A 15,776-nucleotide genomic window follows, 5' to 3' on the forward strand; every position below is an offset into this window, starting at 1 on the left:
GCAGAAAGAGGCAGAGGGAGGGAGGGAGGGAGAGAGAGGCAGAGGGAAGGAGAGAGAGAGAGGCAGAGGGAGAGAGAAGCAGAGGGAGGGAGAGAGAGGCAGAGGGAGGGAGGGAGGGAGAGGCAGAGAGAGGCAGAGGGAAGGAGAGAGAGAGAGGCAGAGGGAGAGAGAAGCAGAGGGAGGGAGAGAGAGGCAGAGGGAGGGAGGGAGGGACAGAGAGGCAGAGGGAGGGAGGGAGAGGCAGAGAGAGGCAGAGGGAGGGAGGGAGAGAGAGAGAGGGAAGGAGAGAGAGAGAGGCAGAGAGAGAGATGAGAGAGGCAGAGGGAGGGAGGGAGAGGCAGAGAGAGGCAGAGGGAGGGAGGGAGAGAGAGAGAGGCAGAGGGAGAGAGAAGCAGGGGGAGGGAGAGAGAGAGAGAGAGGCAGAGGGAGGGAGAGAGAGAGGCAGAGGGAGGGAGAGAGAGGCAGAGGGAGGGAGAGAGAAGCAGAGGGAGGGAGAGAGGCAGAGGGAGGGAGAGAGAGAGAGGTAGAGGGAGAGAGAAGCAGAGGGAGGGAGAGGGAGAGAGGCAGAGGGAGGGAGAGAGAGAGAGAGAGAGAGAGAGAGAGAGAGAGAGAGAGAGAGAGAGAGAGAGAGAGAGAGAGAGAGAGAGAGAGAGAGAGAGAGAGAGAGAAGCAGAGGGAGGGAGAGAGAGAGAGGCAGAGGGAGAGAGAAGCAGAGGGAGGGAGAGGGAGAGAGGCAGAGGGAGAGAGAAGCAGAGGGAGGGAGGGAGAGAGAGGGAGGGAGAGAGGCAGAGGGAGGGAGAGAGAGGCAGAGGGAGAGAGAGAGAGGCAGAGGGAGGGAGGGAGAGAGAGAGAGGCAGAGGGAGGGAGGCAGAGGGAGGGAGGCAGAGGGAGGGAGAGAGAGAGGCAGAGGGAGGGAGGGAGAGAGAGGCAGAGGGAGAGAGGGAGAGGCAGAGAGAGGCAGAGGGAGGGAGGGAGAGAGAGGCAGAGAGAGGCAGAGGGAGGGAGGGAGAGAGAGGCAGAGGGAGGAAGAGGGAGGGAGGGAGAGGCAGAGAGAGGCAGAGGGAGGGAGGGAGGGAGAGAGAGGCAGAGAGAGGCAGAGGGAGGGAGGGAGAGGCAGAGAGAGGCAGAGGGAGGGAGGGAGAGGGAGGGAGAGGCAGAGGGAGGGAGGGAGGGAGGGAGAGAGGGAAGGAGAGAGAGAGAGGCAGAGAGAGGCAGAGGGAGGCAGAGGGAGGGAGGGAGAGGCAGAGAGAGGCAGAGGGAGGGAGGGAGAGAGAGAGAGGGAAGGAGAGAGAGAGAGGCAGAGAGAGGCAGAGGGAGGCAGAGGGAGGGAGGGAGAGGCAGAGGGAGGCAGAGGGAGGGAGGGAGGGAGAGGGAGAGAGGCAGAGGGAGAGAGAGGCAGAGGGAGGGAGAAAGAGAGAGGCAGAGGGAGAGAGAAGCAGAGGGAGGGAGAGAGAGATACAGAGGGAGGGAGAGAGAGAGAGAGGCAGAGGGAGGGAGGGAGAGAGAGGGAGGGAGAGGCAGAGGGAGGGAGGGAGGGAGAGGCAGAGGGAGAGAGAGAGAGGCAGAGGGAGGGAGGGATGGAGGGAGGGAGGGAGAGGCAGAGGGAGAGAGAGAGAGAGAGGCAGAGGGAGAGCGAGAGAGGCAGAGGGAGGGAGAGGCAGAGGGAGAGAGAGACAGAGGGAGGGAGAGAGAGAGAGGCAGAGGGAGGGAGAGGCAGAGGGAGAGAGGCAGAGGGAGGGAGAGGCAGAGGGAGAGAGGCAGAGGGAGAGAGGCAGAGGGAGAGAGGCAGAGGGAGAGAGGCAGAGGGAGAGAGAGAGAGGCAGAAGGAGGGAGAGGCAGAGGGAGAGAGAGAGAGGCAGAGGGAGGGAGAGGGAGGGAGAGAGGCAGAGGGAGAAGCAGAGGGAGGGAGAGGGAGGGAGAGAGGCAGAGGGAGAGAGAGAGAGGCAGAGGGAGAGAGAGAGAGGCAGAGGGAGGGAGAAGCAGAGGGAGGGAGAGAGAGAGAGAGAGAGAGAGAGGCAGAGGGAGGGAGAGAGGCAGAGAGGCAGAGGGAGGGAGGGAGAGAGAGAGAGAGAGACAGAGGGAGGGAGAGAGAGAGAGGCAGAGGGAGGGAGAGAGAGAGAGGCAGAGGGAGAGAGAGCAGAGGGAGGGAGAGAGAGAGAGGCAGAGGGAGGGAGGGAGAGAGGCAGAGGGAGGGAGAGAGAGAGAGAGAGAGGCAGAGGGAGGGAGAGAGAGAGAGGCAGAAGGAGAGAGAAGCAGAGGGAGGGAGAGAGAGAGAGAGAGGCAGAGGGAGGGAGAGAGGCAGAGGGAGGGAGAGACAGAGGGAGGGAGGGAGGGAGAGGCAGAGGGAGAGAGAGGGAGGGAGGGAGGGAGGGAGGGAGGGAGGGAGGGAGGGAGGGAGGGAGGGAGGGAGGGAGGGAGGGAGGGAGGGAGGGAGAGGAGGGAGGGAGGGAGGGAGGGAGGGAGAGGCAGAGGGAGAGAGAGAGAGAGAGGCAGAGGGAGAGAGAGAGAGAGGCAGAGGGAGGGAGAGGCAGAGGGAGGAGAGGCAGAGGGAGGCAGAGGGAGAGAGAGGCAGAGGGAGGGAGAGGCAGAGGGAGAGAGGCAGAGGGAGAGAGGCAGAGGGAGAGAGGCAGAGGGAGAGAGGCAGAGGGAGAGAGAGAGAGGCAGAGGGAGGGAGAGGCAGAGGGAGAGAGAGAGAGAGGCAGAGGGAGGGAGAGGGAGGGAGAGAGGCAGAGGGAGAAGCAGAGGGAGGGAGAGGGAGGGAGAGAGGCAGAGGGAGAGAGAGAGAGGCAGAGGGAGAGAGAGAGAGGCAGAGGGAGGGAGAAGCAGAGGGAGGGAGAGAGAGAGAGAGAGAGAGAGAGGCAGAGGGAGGGAGAGAGGCAGAGAGGCAGAGGGAGGGAGGGAGAGAGAGAGAGAGAGACAGAGGGAGGGAGAGAGAGAGAGGCAGAGGGAGGGAGAGAGAGAGAGGCAGAGGGAGAGAGAAGCAGAGGGAGGGAGAGAGAGAGAGGCAGAGGGAGGGAGGGAGAGAGGCAGAGGGAGGGAGAGAGAGAGAGAGAGAGGCAGAGGGAGGGAGAGAGAGAGAGGCAGAAGGAGAGAGAAGCAGAGGGAGGGAGAGAGAGAGAGAGAGGCAGAGGGAGGGAGAGAGGCAGAGGGAGGGAGAGAGAGGCAGAGGGAGGGAGAGAGAGAGAGGGAGGGAGAGAGGCAGAGGGAGGGAGGGAGAGAGAGGGAGGGAGAGAGGCAGAGGGAGGGAGGGAGGGAGAGAGGCAGAGGGAGGGAGAGAGAGAGGGAGGGAGAGAGGCAGAGGGAGGGAGGGAGAGAGAGGAAGGGAGAGAGGCAGAGGGAGGGAGGGAGAGAGAGGGAGGGAGAGAGGCAGAGGGAGGGAGGGAGGGAGAGAGGCAGAGGGAGGGAGAGAGAGAGGGAGGGAGAGAGGCAGAGGGAGGGAGGGAGAGAGAGGGAGGGAGAGAGGCAGAGGGAGGGAGGGAGAGAGAGGGAGGGAGAGAGGCAGAGGGAGGGAGAGAGAGGCAGAGGGAGAGAGAGGCAGAGGGAGGGAGGCAGAGGGAGGGAGAGAGAGAGAGGCAGAGGGAAGGAGGGAGAGAGAGGCAGAGGGAGGGAGAGAGAGGCAGAGGGAGGGAGAGAGAGAGGCAGAAGGAGGGAGAGAGAGAGGCAGAAGGAGAGAGAGAGGCAGAGGGAGGGAGAGAGAGAGAGAGGCAGAGGGAGGGAGAGAGCGAGGCAGAGGGAGAGAGAAGCAGAGGGAGGGAGAGAGAGGCAGAAGGAGAGAGAGAGAGCAGAGGGAGGAAGGGAGAGAGAGAGGCAGAGGGAGAGAGAGGTAGAAGGAGGGAGAGAGAGGCAGAGGGAGGGAGGGAGGGAGAGAGAGAGAGGCAGAAGGAGGGAGAGAGAGGCAGAGGGAGAGAGAGAGGCAGAGGGAGAGAGAGGCAGAGGGAGAGAGAGAGGCAGAGGGAGGGAGGCAGAGGGAGGGAGAGAGAGAGAGGCAGAGGGAAGGAGGGAGAGAGAGGCAGAGGGAGGGAGAGAGAGGCAGAGGGAGGGAGAGAGAGAGGCAGAAGGAGGGAGAGAGAGAGGCAGAAGGAGAGAGAGAGGCAGAGGGAGGGAGAGAGAGAGAGGCAGAGGGAGGGAGAGAGAGAGGCAGAGGGAGAGAGAAGCAGAGGGAGGGAGAGAGAGGTAGAAGGAGGGAGAGAGAGGCAGAGGGAGGGAGGGAGAGAGAGAGAGGCAGAAGGAGGGAGAGAGAGGCAGAGGGAGGGAGGGAGAGAGAGAGGCAGAGGGAGGGAGAGAGAGGCAGAAGGAGGGAGAGAGAGGCAGAGGGAGGCAGAGAGAGGCAGAGGGAGGGAGAGAGAGAGGCAGAGGGAGGGAGGCAGAGGGAGGGAGAGAGAGAGGCAGAGGGAGAGAGAGAGAGAGAGGCAGAGGGAGAGAGAGAGAGAGGCAGAGGGAGGGAGGCAGAGGGAGGGAGGCAGAGAGAGGGAGTGACAGAGAGACTTTGTGAATAGAACTAGGGGCATTAAGTCGCTGACAACAACAGAAAGACAGGACATATGGAGAGGGTTGTGGTGCTCGATGTTGACTGAGCTTGTGCTTTGGACCTGTTTGTTCTGCTCTGTGTCTCCGTGTTTGTTTGTGGTCTGGTGCGTCTATGATGTAGGCTGGTTTTCCAGGGACAGTGGATACTGAGAGCAACAACTGTCATGTAGCCATGGTTCAAATGGTCAATGCTTCTGTTTCCATGTTGTTAGTTATATAATACTAACCATCCTCTTTTCTCTCTGCCTCTCTCTCTCTCTCCCTCACTCTCTCTCTCTCCCTCACTCTCTCCTTCCCTCTCTCAGAGTATAGGTAAAGGCTCGTTGTGGTCCATAGATCCAGAGTACCGAAACAACCTGATCCAGGCCTTGAAGAAGACCCCGTACCACCCCTACTCCCCAGGACTGGTTACCCCCTCCACCTCTCCCCCTACCTCTCCTCAGGCGTTTCACAGGTAGCTTACATACCCCTCACACTCTTTTCACACACTCTCTTCATTCTGTCTTTTACACCTTCTTCATATCGTTCACACACTTCTTCCCTCTTTCCCTAAGGCATATCACAGGTAGCTACACACACACACACACACACACACACACACACACACACACACACACACACACACACACACACACACACACACACACACACACACACACACACACACACACACACACACACACACACACACACACACACACACACACACACACACACACACACACACACTTCCCTTGTGTCCCTTATTCTCTCCCTCTCTTTTTGACCCCTTGCCACCCCAATTTGTCATTGACACCCCCCCCCAGTTTCCCCCGTTCCTTCCCCTTCCTACCTCCTCACATCCCCTCTTCTTATCTGCTTCTATAATTCTTTGTCCCCCCCTTTTACAACTCTGTCCCTCTCCCTTACCTTCCTTTCCTCCTCTCTTCTCTCCATTCTCCCACCTCTCATTCCTCTCATTTTCTCTCCTCTCTGGTCACCCCAGTGGGTAGCTATGTCAGAGAAAACCACTATAAAGCTTTTTCAGTTTTTTCTCTCTTTCTTCTCTCATGGCCCTCCATCGGTCAGCCAGTCAGTGGGCAGGTTGGCTCGCAGAACCACTGGACTGTGTAAGACCGAATAATTGGCTCAGTGTAAAACGTAAAAGTGTCATTTTTAACAATGAGGGATGGGGAGGTGGAACAAATTGGAGGCCAGTTTCCGGATGCTGGTGGAAAAGGGAAAAGATGTCAGTTTCTCCATGACATTATACAGCATTAGAAAGAGGAATAAGGCGAATACGTTTTCTATTGACAGAGACTTCACGCCCGGGGTCCCTAGCGGCACTTTGACTCAGTAGCCCACATGCGCGCGCACACGCACACAGAAGAACCCATGTCTGGAAACGGACAGGGCTATTGGAGAGGAGGCATGTTTGCCTGTGTCCTTCAGTGAGGGGCATTGTGATGGTATCAAAGTCAGGTCAGTGATTATGGTACAGAGAGCGTGCAGAGGGCTTTGTGGGGCCAGGATTATCTCAGTGGTGTATACAATGGGAGGGAGGGAGGGAGGGAGGGAGGGAGGGAGGGAGGGAGGGAGGGAGGGAGGGGAGGGAGGGAGGGAGGGAGGGAGGGGGAGGGAGATTCACATGTGTTTTCTTTGTCTACCTCCATTGTTGTGCCTCAGAGAGCTCACATTTCTCAGTTCCACCTTCCACCAATGACTTACTCTGCTCCTGAATGATTGTGCATGGCATGCAGAACATTTAGGGGTTCCATGAGAGGGAGGATGGGAAGGAGGAGGAAGAGAGACAGAGTAGAGCATGCTGGGTATCAGGTCAGCTCCCTGGCGCATTCCTTCACACCCTATCGGCATCTGGATGGGGGAGGAGGGAAGCGAGCAGGGAGGAGAGGGAGTCTCGAGGGACTAGAGAGGGAGAGAGCGGGAGGAGGGCTGAACGACCGTCTGCCACGAGTTAGCCCCTCGCGAGACGATTAATGCATGGTTGCCTAGACGACGGGAACGCCTCCATGGCAACACATGCGCTGAGACAGGTGCAGCCACACCACAAATCTATTTGTTGCCTGGCGGAAGAAGAAAATAATTAGAAAGAGAGGGGGATAGAGGAGAAGAGAGGGAGAAAGAGGGAGAGAGGAGAAGAGAGGTGGTCCTTCTGTAGCTCAGTTGGTAGAGCATGGCGCTTGTAACGCCAGGGTAGTGGGTTCGATTCCCGGGACCACCCATACGTAGAATGTATGCACACATGACTGTAAGTCGCTTTGGATAAAAGCGTCTGCTAAATGGCATATATTAGGGAGAAAGAGGGAGAGAGGAGAAGAGAGGGAGAGAGGAGAAGAGGAAGAAAGAGGGAGCGTGGAGAAGAGAGGGAGACAGATAGATAGAGAGAAGAAATAGAGGGGGAGACAGAAATAGAGGGGGAGACAGAGAGAGAGAGAGAGAGAGAGGGGGGGGAATAGAGGGGGAGACAGATAGAGAGAGAGGAAATAGAGGGGGAGACAGATAGATGAAATAGATGGGGAGACAGAGAGAGAGGAAATAGAGGGGGAGACAGATATAGAGGGGGAGAGAGAGAGAGAGAGAGAGAGAGAGAGAGAGAGAGAGAGAGAGAGAGAAAATAGAGGTGGAGACAGACAGAGAGAGAGAGAGAGAGAGGGGGGGGGGGGACATAGAGGTGGAGACAGATAGAGAGAGAGGAAATAGGGTGGGAGACAGAGAGAGATAGGAAATAGAGGGGGAGACAGATATAGAGGGGGAGAGAGAGAGCGAGAGAGAGAGGAAATAGAGGAGAGGAGACAGACAGAGAGAGAGAGAGAGAGAGAGAGAGAGAGAGAGAGGGGGGGGACATAGAGGTGGAGACAGCTAGAGAGAGAGGAAATAGAGGGGGAGACAGATAGAGAGAGAGAGGAAATAGATGGGGAGACAGATAGAGAGAGAGGAAATAGGTAGGGAGATAGATAGAGAGAGGGAGGAAATACAGGGGGAGACAGATAGAGAGAGGAAATAGAGGGGGAGAGAGAGAGGAAATAGAGGGAGAGAGAGAGAGAGAGAGAGAGAGAGAGAGAGAGAGAGAGAGAGAGAGAGAGAGAGAGAGAGAGAGAGAGGGGGAGACAGAGAGAGAGAGGGGGAGACAGAGAGAGAGAGGGGAAATAGAGAGGGAGACAGAGAGAGAGAAAAAATAGAGGGGGAGACAGATAGAGAGAGAGGAAATAGGGTGGGAGACAGAGAGAGAGAGGAAATAGATGGGGAGACAGATAGAGAGAGAGGAAATAGGTGGGGAGATAGATAGAGAGAGGGAGGAAATACAGGGGGAGACAGAGAGAGAGAGGAAATAGAGGGGGAGACAGATATAGAGGGGGAGAGAGAGAGAGAGAGAGAGAGAGAGAGAGAGAGAGAGAGAGAGAGAGAGAGAGGAAATAGAGGTGGAGACAGACAGAGAGAGCAAGAGAGAGAGAGAGAGAGAGAGAGAGGGGGGACATAGAGAGAGAGAGGAAATAGGGTGGGAGACAGAGAGAGATAGGAAATAGAGGGGGAGACAGATATAGAGGGGGAGAGAGAGAGAGAGCGAGAGAGAGAGGAAATAGAGTTGGAGACAGAGAGAGAGAGAGAGAGAGAGAGAGAGAGAGAGAGAGAGAGAGAGAGAGAGAGAGAGAGAGAGAGAGAGAGAGAGAGAGAGAGAGAGAGAGAGAGAGAGAGAGAGAGAGAGAGAGAGAGAGAGAGAGAGAGAGGAGGGACATAGAGGTGGAGACAGATAGAGAGAGAGGACATAGGGTGGGAGACAGAGAGAGATGGGGAGACAGAGAGAGAGAGAGGAAATAGAGGGGGAGACAGATAGAGAGAGAGAGAGAAATAGATAGGGTGGGAGACAGAGAGAGAGAGAGAGATGAAATAGATGGGGAGACAGAGAGAGAGAGAGGGGGGAAAGATAGAGGGGGAGGCAGAGAGAGAGAGAGAGAGAGAGAGAAATAGAGGGGGAGACAGATAGAGAGAGAGGGGGAGAGGGGAGACAGATAGATGAAATAGATGGGGAGACAGAGAGAGAGGAAATAGAGGGGGAGACAGATATAGAGGGGGAGAGAGAGAGAGCGAGAGAGAGAGAGGAAATAGGGTGGGAGACAGAGAGAGATAGGAAATAGAGGGGGAGACAGATATAGAGGGGGAGACAGATAGAGAGAGAGAGAGAGGGAAATAGAGGGGGAGACAGAGAGAGAGAGAGAGAGAGAGAGAGAGAGAGAGAGAGGGGGGGAATAGAAGGGGAGACAGATAGAGAGAGAGGAAATAGAGGGGCAGACAGATAGATGAAATAGATGGGGAGACAGAGAGAGAGGAAATAGAGGGGGAGACAGATATAGAGGGGGAGAGAGAGAGAGCGAGAGAGAGAGAGGAAATAGAGGTGGAGACAGACAGAGAGAGCAAGAGAGAGAGAGAGAGAGAGAGAGAGAGGGGGGACATAGAGGTGGAGACAGATAGAGAGAGAGGAAATAGAGGGGGAGACAGATAGAGGAAATAGATGGGGAGACAGAGAGAGAGGGGAAATGGAGGGGGAGACAGATAGAGAGAGGGGAAATAGGGTGGGAGACAGAGAGAGAGAGGAAATAGAGGGGGAGACAGATAGAGAGAGGGGAAATAGGGTGGGAGACAGAGAGAGAGAGGAAATGGAGGGGGAGACAGATAGAGAGAGAGAGGAAATAGATGGGGAGACAGAGAGAGAGGGGAAATAGAGGGGGAGACAGATAGAGAGAGAGGAAATAGAGGGGGAGACAGATAGAGAGAGGGGAAATAGGGTGGGAGACAGATAGAGAGAGGAAATAGATGGGGAGACAGAGGAAATAGATGGGGAGACAGATAGAGAGAGAGGAAATAGAGGGGGAGACAGATAGAGGAAATAGATGGGGAGACAGAGAGAGAGAGGAAATGGAGGGGGAGACAGATAGAGAGAGAGAGGAAATAGATGGGGAGACAGATAGAGAGAGAGGAAATAGACGGGGAGACAGATAGAGAGAGAGAGGAAATAGAGGGGGAAACAGAGAGAGAGAGAGGAAATAGAGGGGAGACAGATAGAGAGGGAATAGAGGGGGGGACAGAGAGAGAGAAGAAATAGAGGGGGAGACATAGAGAGAGAAGAAATAGGGTGAGACAGAGAGAGAGAGGAAATAGAGGGGAAGACAGATAGAGAGGAAATAGAGGGGAAGACAGAGAGAGAGAAAGAGAATTGGGGAGAAAGAACAAAAGAGACAGGCAGTTAGCGCAAAAAAAATATGTTATCGCCGTGGCAACGCTTAACTCTCCATGGCAACAGCAGGTGGCTCAGGGCTGTATTTTTCTGTTTGTGTTGTTTTTGTTACCTGCTTTTGTCCATCTCTGGTTAAAACATCAGAGAAGAGAGAGAGAGAGAGAGAGAACAGGAGGAGAGGTTCTAGACCTCCAAATCCACTCTTTCTTCCTGTCTTTCAGATGGGCTCAGGAACAATAGAAGAGCTAATATTACACCGTGACTTTACTCTCTCAGTGAGTGGTGTAATGAGAACAGCTCAGTAAAGTGGAGTATAGTGTCTCTCTGGGGTTAATAGAAAATAGTGTCGCTTTGCTCCTGAAGGAGTTGAGTTTGTTCCGTCTCTAATCTACTTTGTCTCTCTGTAGTCCTGGAGGAGTTTGTTCAGTCTCACTGTGTCTCCTAATGGTCCTAAAAGGGTTTGTTCAGTCAGTCTGTACTAAGCCTGTAAAGTAGCTGCCCACAGCACCAGTGAGTCTTGGACAGTCCCAGCTGAAACCTTCCGTGATTCACAAAGTCAAGTCTGTGAGAGCTCACCGGACCATGCTCAATAATCTGGATCCGAAGACCACTGAACACTGTCTGCAAACCTTACAGCTCCGCTACAGACTTGAGAGACTTACCTCACCCTCTCCCTCTCTCTCTCTGTGTGTGTGTGTGTGTGTGTGTGTGTGTGTGTGTGTGTGTGTGTGTGTGTGTGTGTGTGTGTGTGTGTGTGTGTGTGTGTGTGTGTGTGTGTGTGTGTGTGTGTGTGTGTGTGTGTGTGTGTGTGTGTGTGTGTGTGTGTGTGTGTGTGTGTGTGTGTGTGTGTGTGAAGATGAACATGACCATTAGCTACTAAATACTCCGTTAGCAGAGTAATGATCGGCAGGAGAGTGTGCGAGCGTGTGTGTGCGAGCGTGTATCATCGCCTGTGTGCGTCTTTGTAAGTGTTATGTGCGGCTGTTTGTCGTGAGTGTGCTTTGTGCGACCGTGTGTGTGTTGGGGGGAAGTCATGAGGAATCACCCCTGTGGACCACATCAGTGGAGCAGTAATTCTCTGTGGTAATCACAGGGGATAGAATAATGGCAATGCTGGGATATAATCACTGTCATCAGGATCACAGGCTTATGAGCTCAAATTCCTGCTTTCCTTTCAGTTTGTCTGCGTCTAAAATGGAGCCCTATCCCCTCTCTAGGGCACTACTTTTGACCAGGGCCCTGGTTATAGGGCGCCACATGGGACGCACCTTTTCTGTCAGTCTGGCGCGGCCTGGAGCAGAAACTTACATGATCAAATGATTGACCATCTTTCTCTCTCACTCTGTCTGTCTGTCTGTCTGTCTGTCTGTCTGTCTGTCTGTCTGTCTGTCTGTCTGTCTGTCTGTCTGTCTGTCTGTCTGTCTGTCTGTCTGTCTGTCTGTCTGTCTGTCTGTCTGTCTGTCTGTCTGTCTGTCTGTCTGTCTGTCTGTCTGACTCACTCAGTCACTCACTCACTCACTCACTCACTCACCACTCACTCACTCACCACTCACTCACTCACTCACTCACTCACTCACTCACTCACTCTTTCTGTCTCTCTCTCTCTCTCTCTCAATTCCATTTCAATGTAATGACTTTATTGGCATGGGAAACATATGTTGACATTACCAAAGCAAGTGAACTAGATAATAAACAAAAAAGTGAAATGAAGAATAAAAATGTGCAGTCAACATTACACTCACAACAGTTCCAAAAGAATAAGGACATGACAAATGTCATATTATGTGCAAGTAGTTAAAGTACAAAAGGGAAAATAAATAAACATAAATATAGGTTATATTTACAATGGTGTTTGTTCTTCACAGGTTGCCCTTTTCTTGTTGCAACAGGTCACAAATCTTGCTGCTGTGATGTCACACTGTGGTATTTCATCCAATCGATAATCGATATGGGTGTTTATCAAAATTGGGCATGTTTTCGAATTCTTTGTGTATCTGTGTAATCTGAGGGAAATATGTGTCTTTCTAATATGGTCATGCACTTTGCAGGAGGATAGGAAGTGCAGCTCAGTTTCCACCTCATTTTGTGGGCAGTGTGCATATAGCCTGTCTTCTCTTGAGAGCCATGTCTGTCTACGGCGGCCTTTCTCAATAGCAAGGCTATGCTCACTGAGTCTGTACATAGTCAAAGCTTTCCTTAAGTTTGGGTCAGTCACAGTGGTCAGGAAGCCACTGTGTATTCTCTGTTTAGGGCCAAATAGCGTTCTTTGTCTGTTTTTTTGTGGGGTTTTTTCCAATATGTCAAGTAATTATCTTTTTGTTTTGTCATGATTTGGTTGGGTCTAATTGTGTTTCTGTCCTGGGGCTCTGTGGGGTCTGTTTGTGTTTGTGAAATGAGCCCCAGGACCAGCTTGCTTAGGGGACTCTTCTCCAGGCATCTCTCTGTAGGTGATGGCTTTGTTATGGAAGGTTTGGGAATCACTTTGTTGTAGAATTTAACGGCTCTTTTCTGAATTTTGATAATTAGTCTAATTCTATTCTGCATGCATTATTTGGTGTTTTACGTTATACACAGAGGATATTTTTGCAGAATTGTGCATGCTGAGTCTCAATTTGGTGTTTGTCCCATTTTGTGAATTCTTGGTTGGTGTGCAGACCCCAGACCTCACAACCACAAAGGGCAATGGGCTCTATAACTGATTCAAGTATCTTTAACTGATATGTCGAATTTGATGTTCCTTTTGATGGTATAGAAGGCCCTTCTTGCCTTGCCCCTCAGCTCATTCACACCTTTGCTGAAGTTGGTGCTGAATTTTAGGCCAAGGTATGTATAGCTTTTTGTGTGCTCTAAGGGAACCATTGTCTAGATGGAATTTGTATTTGTGGTCCTGGCACCTGGACCTATTTTGGAACACCATTATTTTTGTCTTACTCGGATTTACTGTCAGGGCCCAGGTCTGACAGAATCTGTACAGAAAATCTAGGTGCTGCTGTAGGCCCTCCTTGGTTGGGGACAGAAGCACCAGATCATCAGTAGACATTTGACTTCAGATTCTAGTGGGGTGAGGCCGGGTGCTGCAGACTGTTCTAGTGCCCTCGCCAATTTGTTTATTTATATATATAGATATATATACATTGAAGAGGGTGGGGCTTAAGCTGCGTCCCTGTCTCACCCCACGGCCCTGTGGAAAGAAATGTGTGTTTTTTTGCCAATTTGAACTGCACACTTGTTGTTTGTGTACATAGATTTTATAATCTCTCTCTCTCACTCGTTCTTTGTCACTCTCTCTCTCTCCCTTCCCCACCTCTCCCTTTCTCTCCTCTCTCTCTCTCTCTCTCTTCAGTCCTCCACTATGGCCAGGGAGTCCCTTCTTAAGAAAGAACGGAGGAGTTATCTTACAAGGTAGGCTACCTTTCTGCATCGCTGTGTCTTGTTTGTGTGTCTGTCTTAATATCTCTCTCTCTCTCTTTCTCCCTCTCTCTCTCTGCTTGGATGCCAACTCCTGAGTTCTGAATTATTTTTTAGAAGGCACCTTGAGAATACCAAGTGCTGCATCCTGACACTTGGCAACATTTCAGAGGATGCTTCTGTTTGACAGGGCGTGTTTGAAAGTTTAAAAAAAACTCTGCTCTGATCTGAAGCTCGGGAAGGCATCATGTGATTTTTTTTCACCTCCACTTTAGCTTTCCATAACCCTCTCTCACCCACCCTCCCTCTCTCTCTCGTCACTTTTCCTCTCTCATCACTTTCGCTCTCTCCCCTCACTTTCTCTCCCTCTCTCCTCTGACATCCTCCCTCTCTATCTCCCTCGCTCTCCCTCTCCCCCTCTCTTTTCTCCCTCTCTCCTCTGACATCCCCCTCCCTGTCTCCCTCGCTCTCCCTCTCCCCCTCTCTTTTCTCCCTGGAGGGCTGGCTGGCAGTTTAAATGGACATTCAATCCCAATCAGAGTGCACTCTGGGAGTGCGGTGGGCCAGCGGTGCTCTAAATGGGGGAAATGGATACATTAGGCGTCTGGGCCGTGTCCTCCATCCTCTCCATCGCCACTCCTTGGCTCTGATAATGGAGTAATGGTCAAGGAGCCGGCGTGGAAAGCATCTGAAGGGCCCGGTCTCCCTACAGACCTGCCTGTGACTGATGGGTCCGGTGGGAGGGAGGGAAGGAGAGAGGGAGGGGTAGAGAGGGGAGAGGGAGAGAAAAGGGGAGAGGGAGAACATTGATCATTACTCCATTGTCAAAAAGGTGGGATAGGTGGGTAGATAGTGGACAGAGAGAGTAAGAGGGAGGGGGAGAGGTGGGAGGTAGGAGAGAGGAATAGAGGAAGAGAGAGGGATAGAGGGAGGGAAAGAGGGAGGAGAAGGGATGAGGGAGAGGTGGGAGGGAGAGAGGAGTGGAAAGAGAGGGGAAGGGAGGGAGGGAGAGAGAGGGGGAGAGAGTGAAGGGAATGGAAAGAGAGGGATGGAGAAACAGGGAGGGAGAGAAAGAGGTATGAATGGAGAAAGAGGGAGGTGGGATGGAGAAAGAAAGAGAGAGGTAGTATACAGTAGGATAGAGAGCGGACAGATAGCCACTATTAATTCAATTCATTTCAAGAAGATTTATCAGCATGGAAAGTGTAGGAACATACATTACTCTACTCGCTCACTATCCTAGTCCCACAGCCCACAGCCTTGGGCTATTCTAAGCTGTGCTGAGTTGAAACCCAGTGGAAACTGTCTACATGCTGATACTGTATCTTCCACATGTTAGCCCTGGTTTCCATGATGCTAGCCCTGGTTTCCATGATGCTAGCCCTGGTTTCCACGATGCTAGCCCTGGTTTCTACAATGCTAGCCCTGGTTTCCACGATGCTAGCTCTGGTTTCCACGATGCTAGCCCTGCTTTCCACGATGCTAGCCCTGGTTTTCACGATGCTAGCCCTGGTTTCCCCATGCTAGCCCTGGTTTCCCCATGCTAGCCCTGGTTACCCCATGCTAGCCCTGGTTTCCCCATGCTAGCCCTGGTTTCGCCATGCTTGCCCTGGTTTCGCCATGCTAGCCCTGAAACAGTTGCTTTCTCAAGGTCTGCTGGGAATGACCTTTAACCCTGAGCTCTGGACACTGCGTCTGAACCCTCCGGTTACAAGCTTGATGTAGTCATAGCGTGCTAGGGATATGTGGTCAAATACTAAACTTTTGTCTACCTTAATACACATCTAAGTGAATTTGTACCAATACGTTTGGTCCCCTAAAATGGGGGGACTACAGTATGTATTAAAAGGGCTGCAATATTTAAACGGTTCACCCAATATGGATGCTACCCTCAAATTAAAGCTGACATTCTGCACTTTAACAACAACATAATGGTCACTGTCCCGATACTTTAAGAGCTCACTGTATATATTCTCTCTCTCTCTGTACCGCCAGGGTGTATAGACAATGTGAGCAGTGTTTTTGCCCAGCTTCTCAGCAGCATATGTCTCAGGCTTTATACCTGCAGAGACGGCATGCCTCCGAAGTTGGAAGACATGAGTCACCGCTATACATAGCATGGCTGCATGGGAGACGAAGCGGGGGAGGGGAGGGAGAGAGAGAGAGAGAGAGAGAGAGAGAGAGAGAGAGAGAGAGAGAGAGAGAGAGAGAGAGAGAGAGAGAGAGAGAGAGAGAGAGAGGAAAGGGGGACAGAAAGTAAGCAAGCAAATGAAAAGATCTACAGAAAGAGGGACACATTTTGTATAAATGGATAGGAAAGATAGACAGGGAAACCGAGAGAGAGTCAGTGGACAAATCGAACAGAGACTTGCCTGTGTATCCAGGCAGGGCCAGGGTTAGATTAGGCAGAGCTGGGCTAGGGCCAGGCCAGGGTTAGATTAGGCAGAGCTGGGCTAGGGCCAGGCCAGGGTTAGATTAGGCAGAGCTGGGCTAGAGCCAGGGTTAGATTAGGCAGAGCTGAGCTAGGGCCAGGGTTAGATTAGGCATAGCAGGGCCAGGCCAGGGTTAGATTAGGCATAGCAGGGCCAGGCCAGGGTTAGATTAGGCAGAG

At 52.8% G+C, this 15,776-nt stretch overlaps 1 protein-coding gene across 2 annotated transcripts in view; it reads left to right on the top strand.

Annotated features, from left to right (window-relative positions):
- Window positions 1–15,776, top strand: part of ches1 (checkpoint suppressor 1) — a 57,794-nt gene that overhangs the window by 33,737 nt on the left and 8,281 nt on the right. For both annotated transcript variants that reach the window (XM_046332265.1, XM_046332266.1), the window contains exons 3-4: window positions 4,833–4,981; window positions 13,101–13,159. In XM_046332265.1, the coding sequence (XP_046188221.1) occupies window positions 4,833–4,981; window positions 13,101–13,159 (208 nt within the window). The remainder of the gene's footprint in view (window positions 1–4,832; window positions 4,982–13,100; window positions 13,160–15,776) is intronic.

The sequence above is a fragment of the Oncorhynchus gorbuscha genome, unplaced genomic scaffold, assembly GCF_021184085.1.
Source record: "Oncorhynchus gorbuscha isolate QuinsamMale2020 ecotype Even-year unplaced genomic scaffold, OgorEven_v1.0 Un_scaffold_12:::fragment_2:::debris, whole genome shotgun sequence".
NCBI lineage: Eukaryota > Metazoa > Chordata > Actinopteri > Salmoniformes > Salmonidae > Oncorhynchus > Oncorhynchus gorbuscha.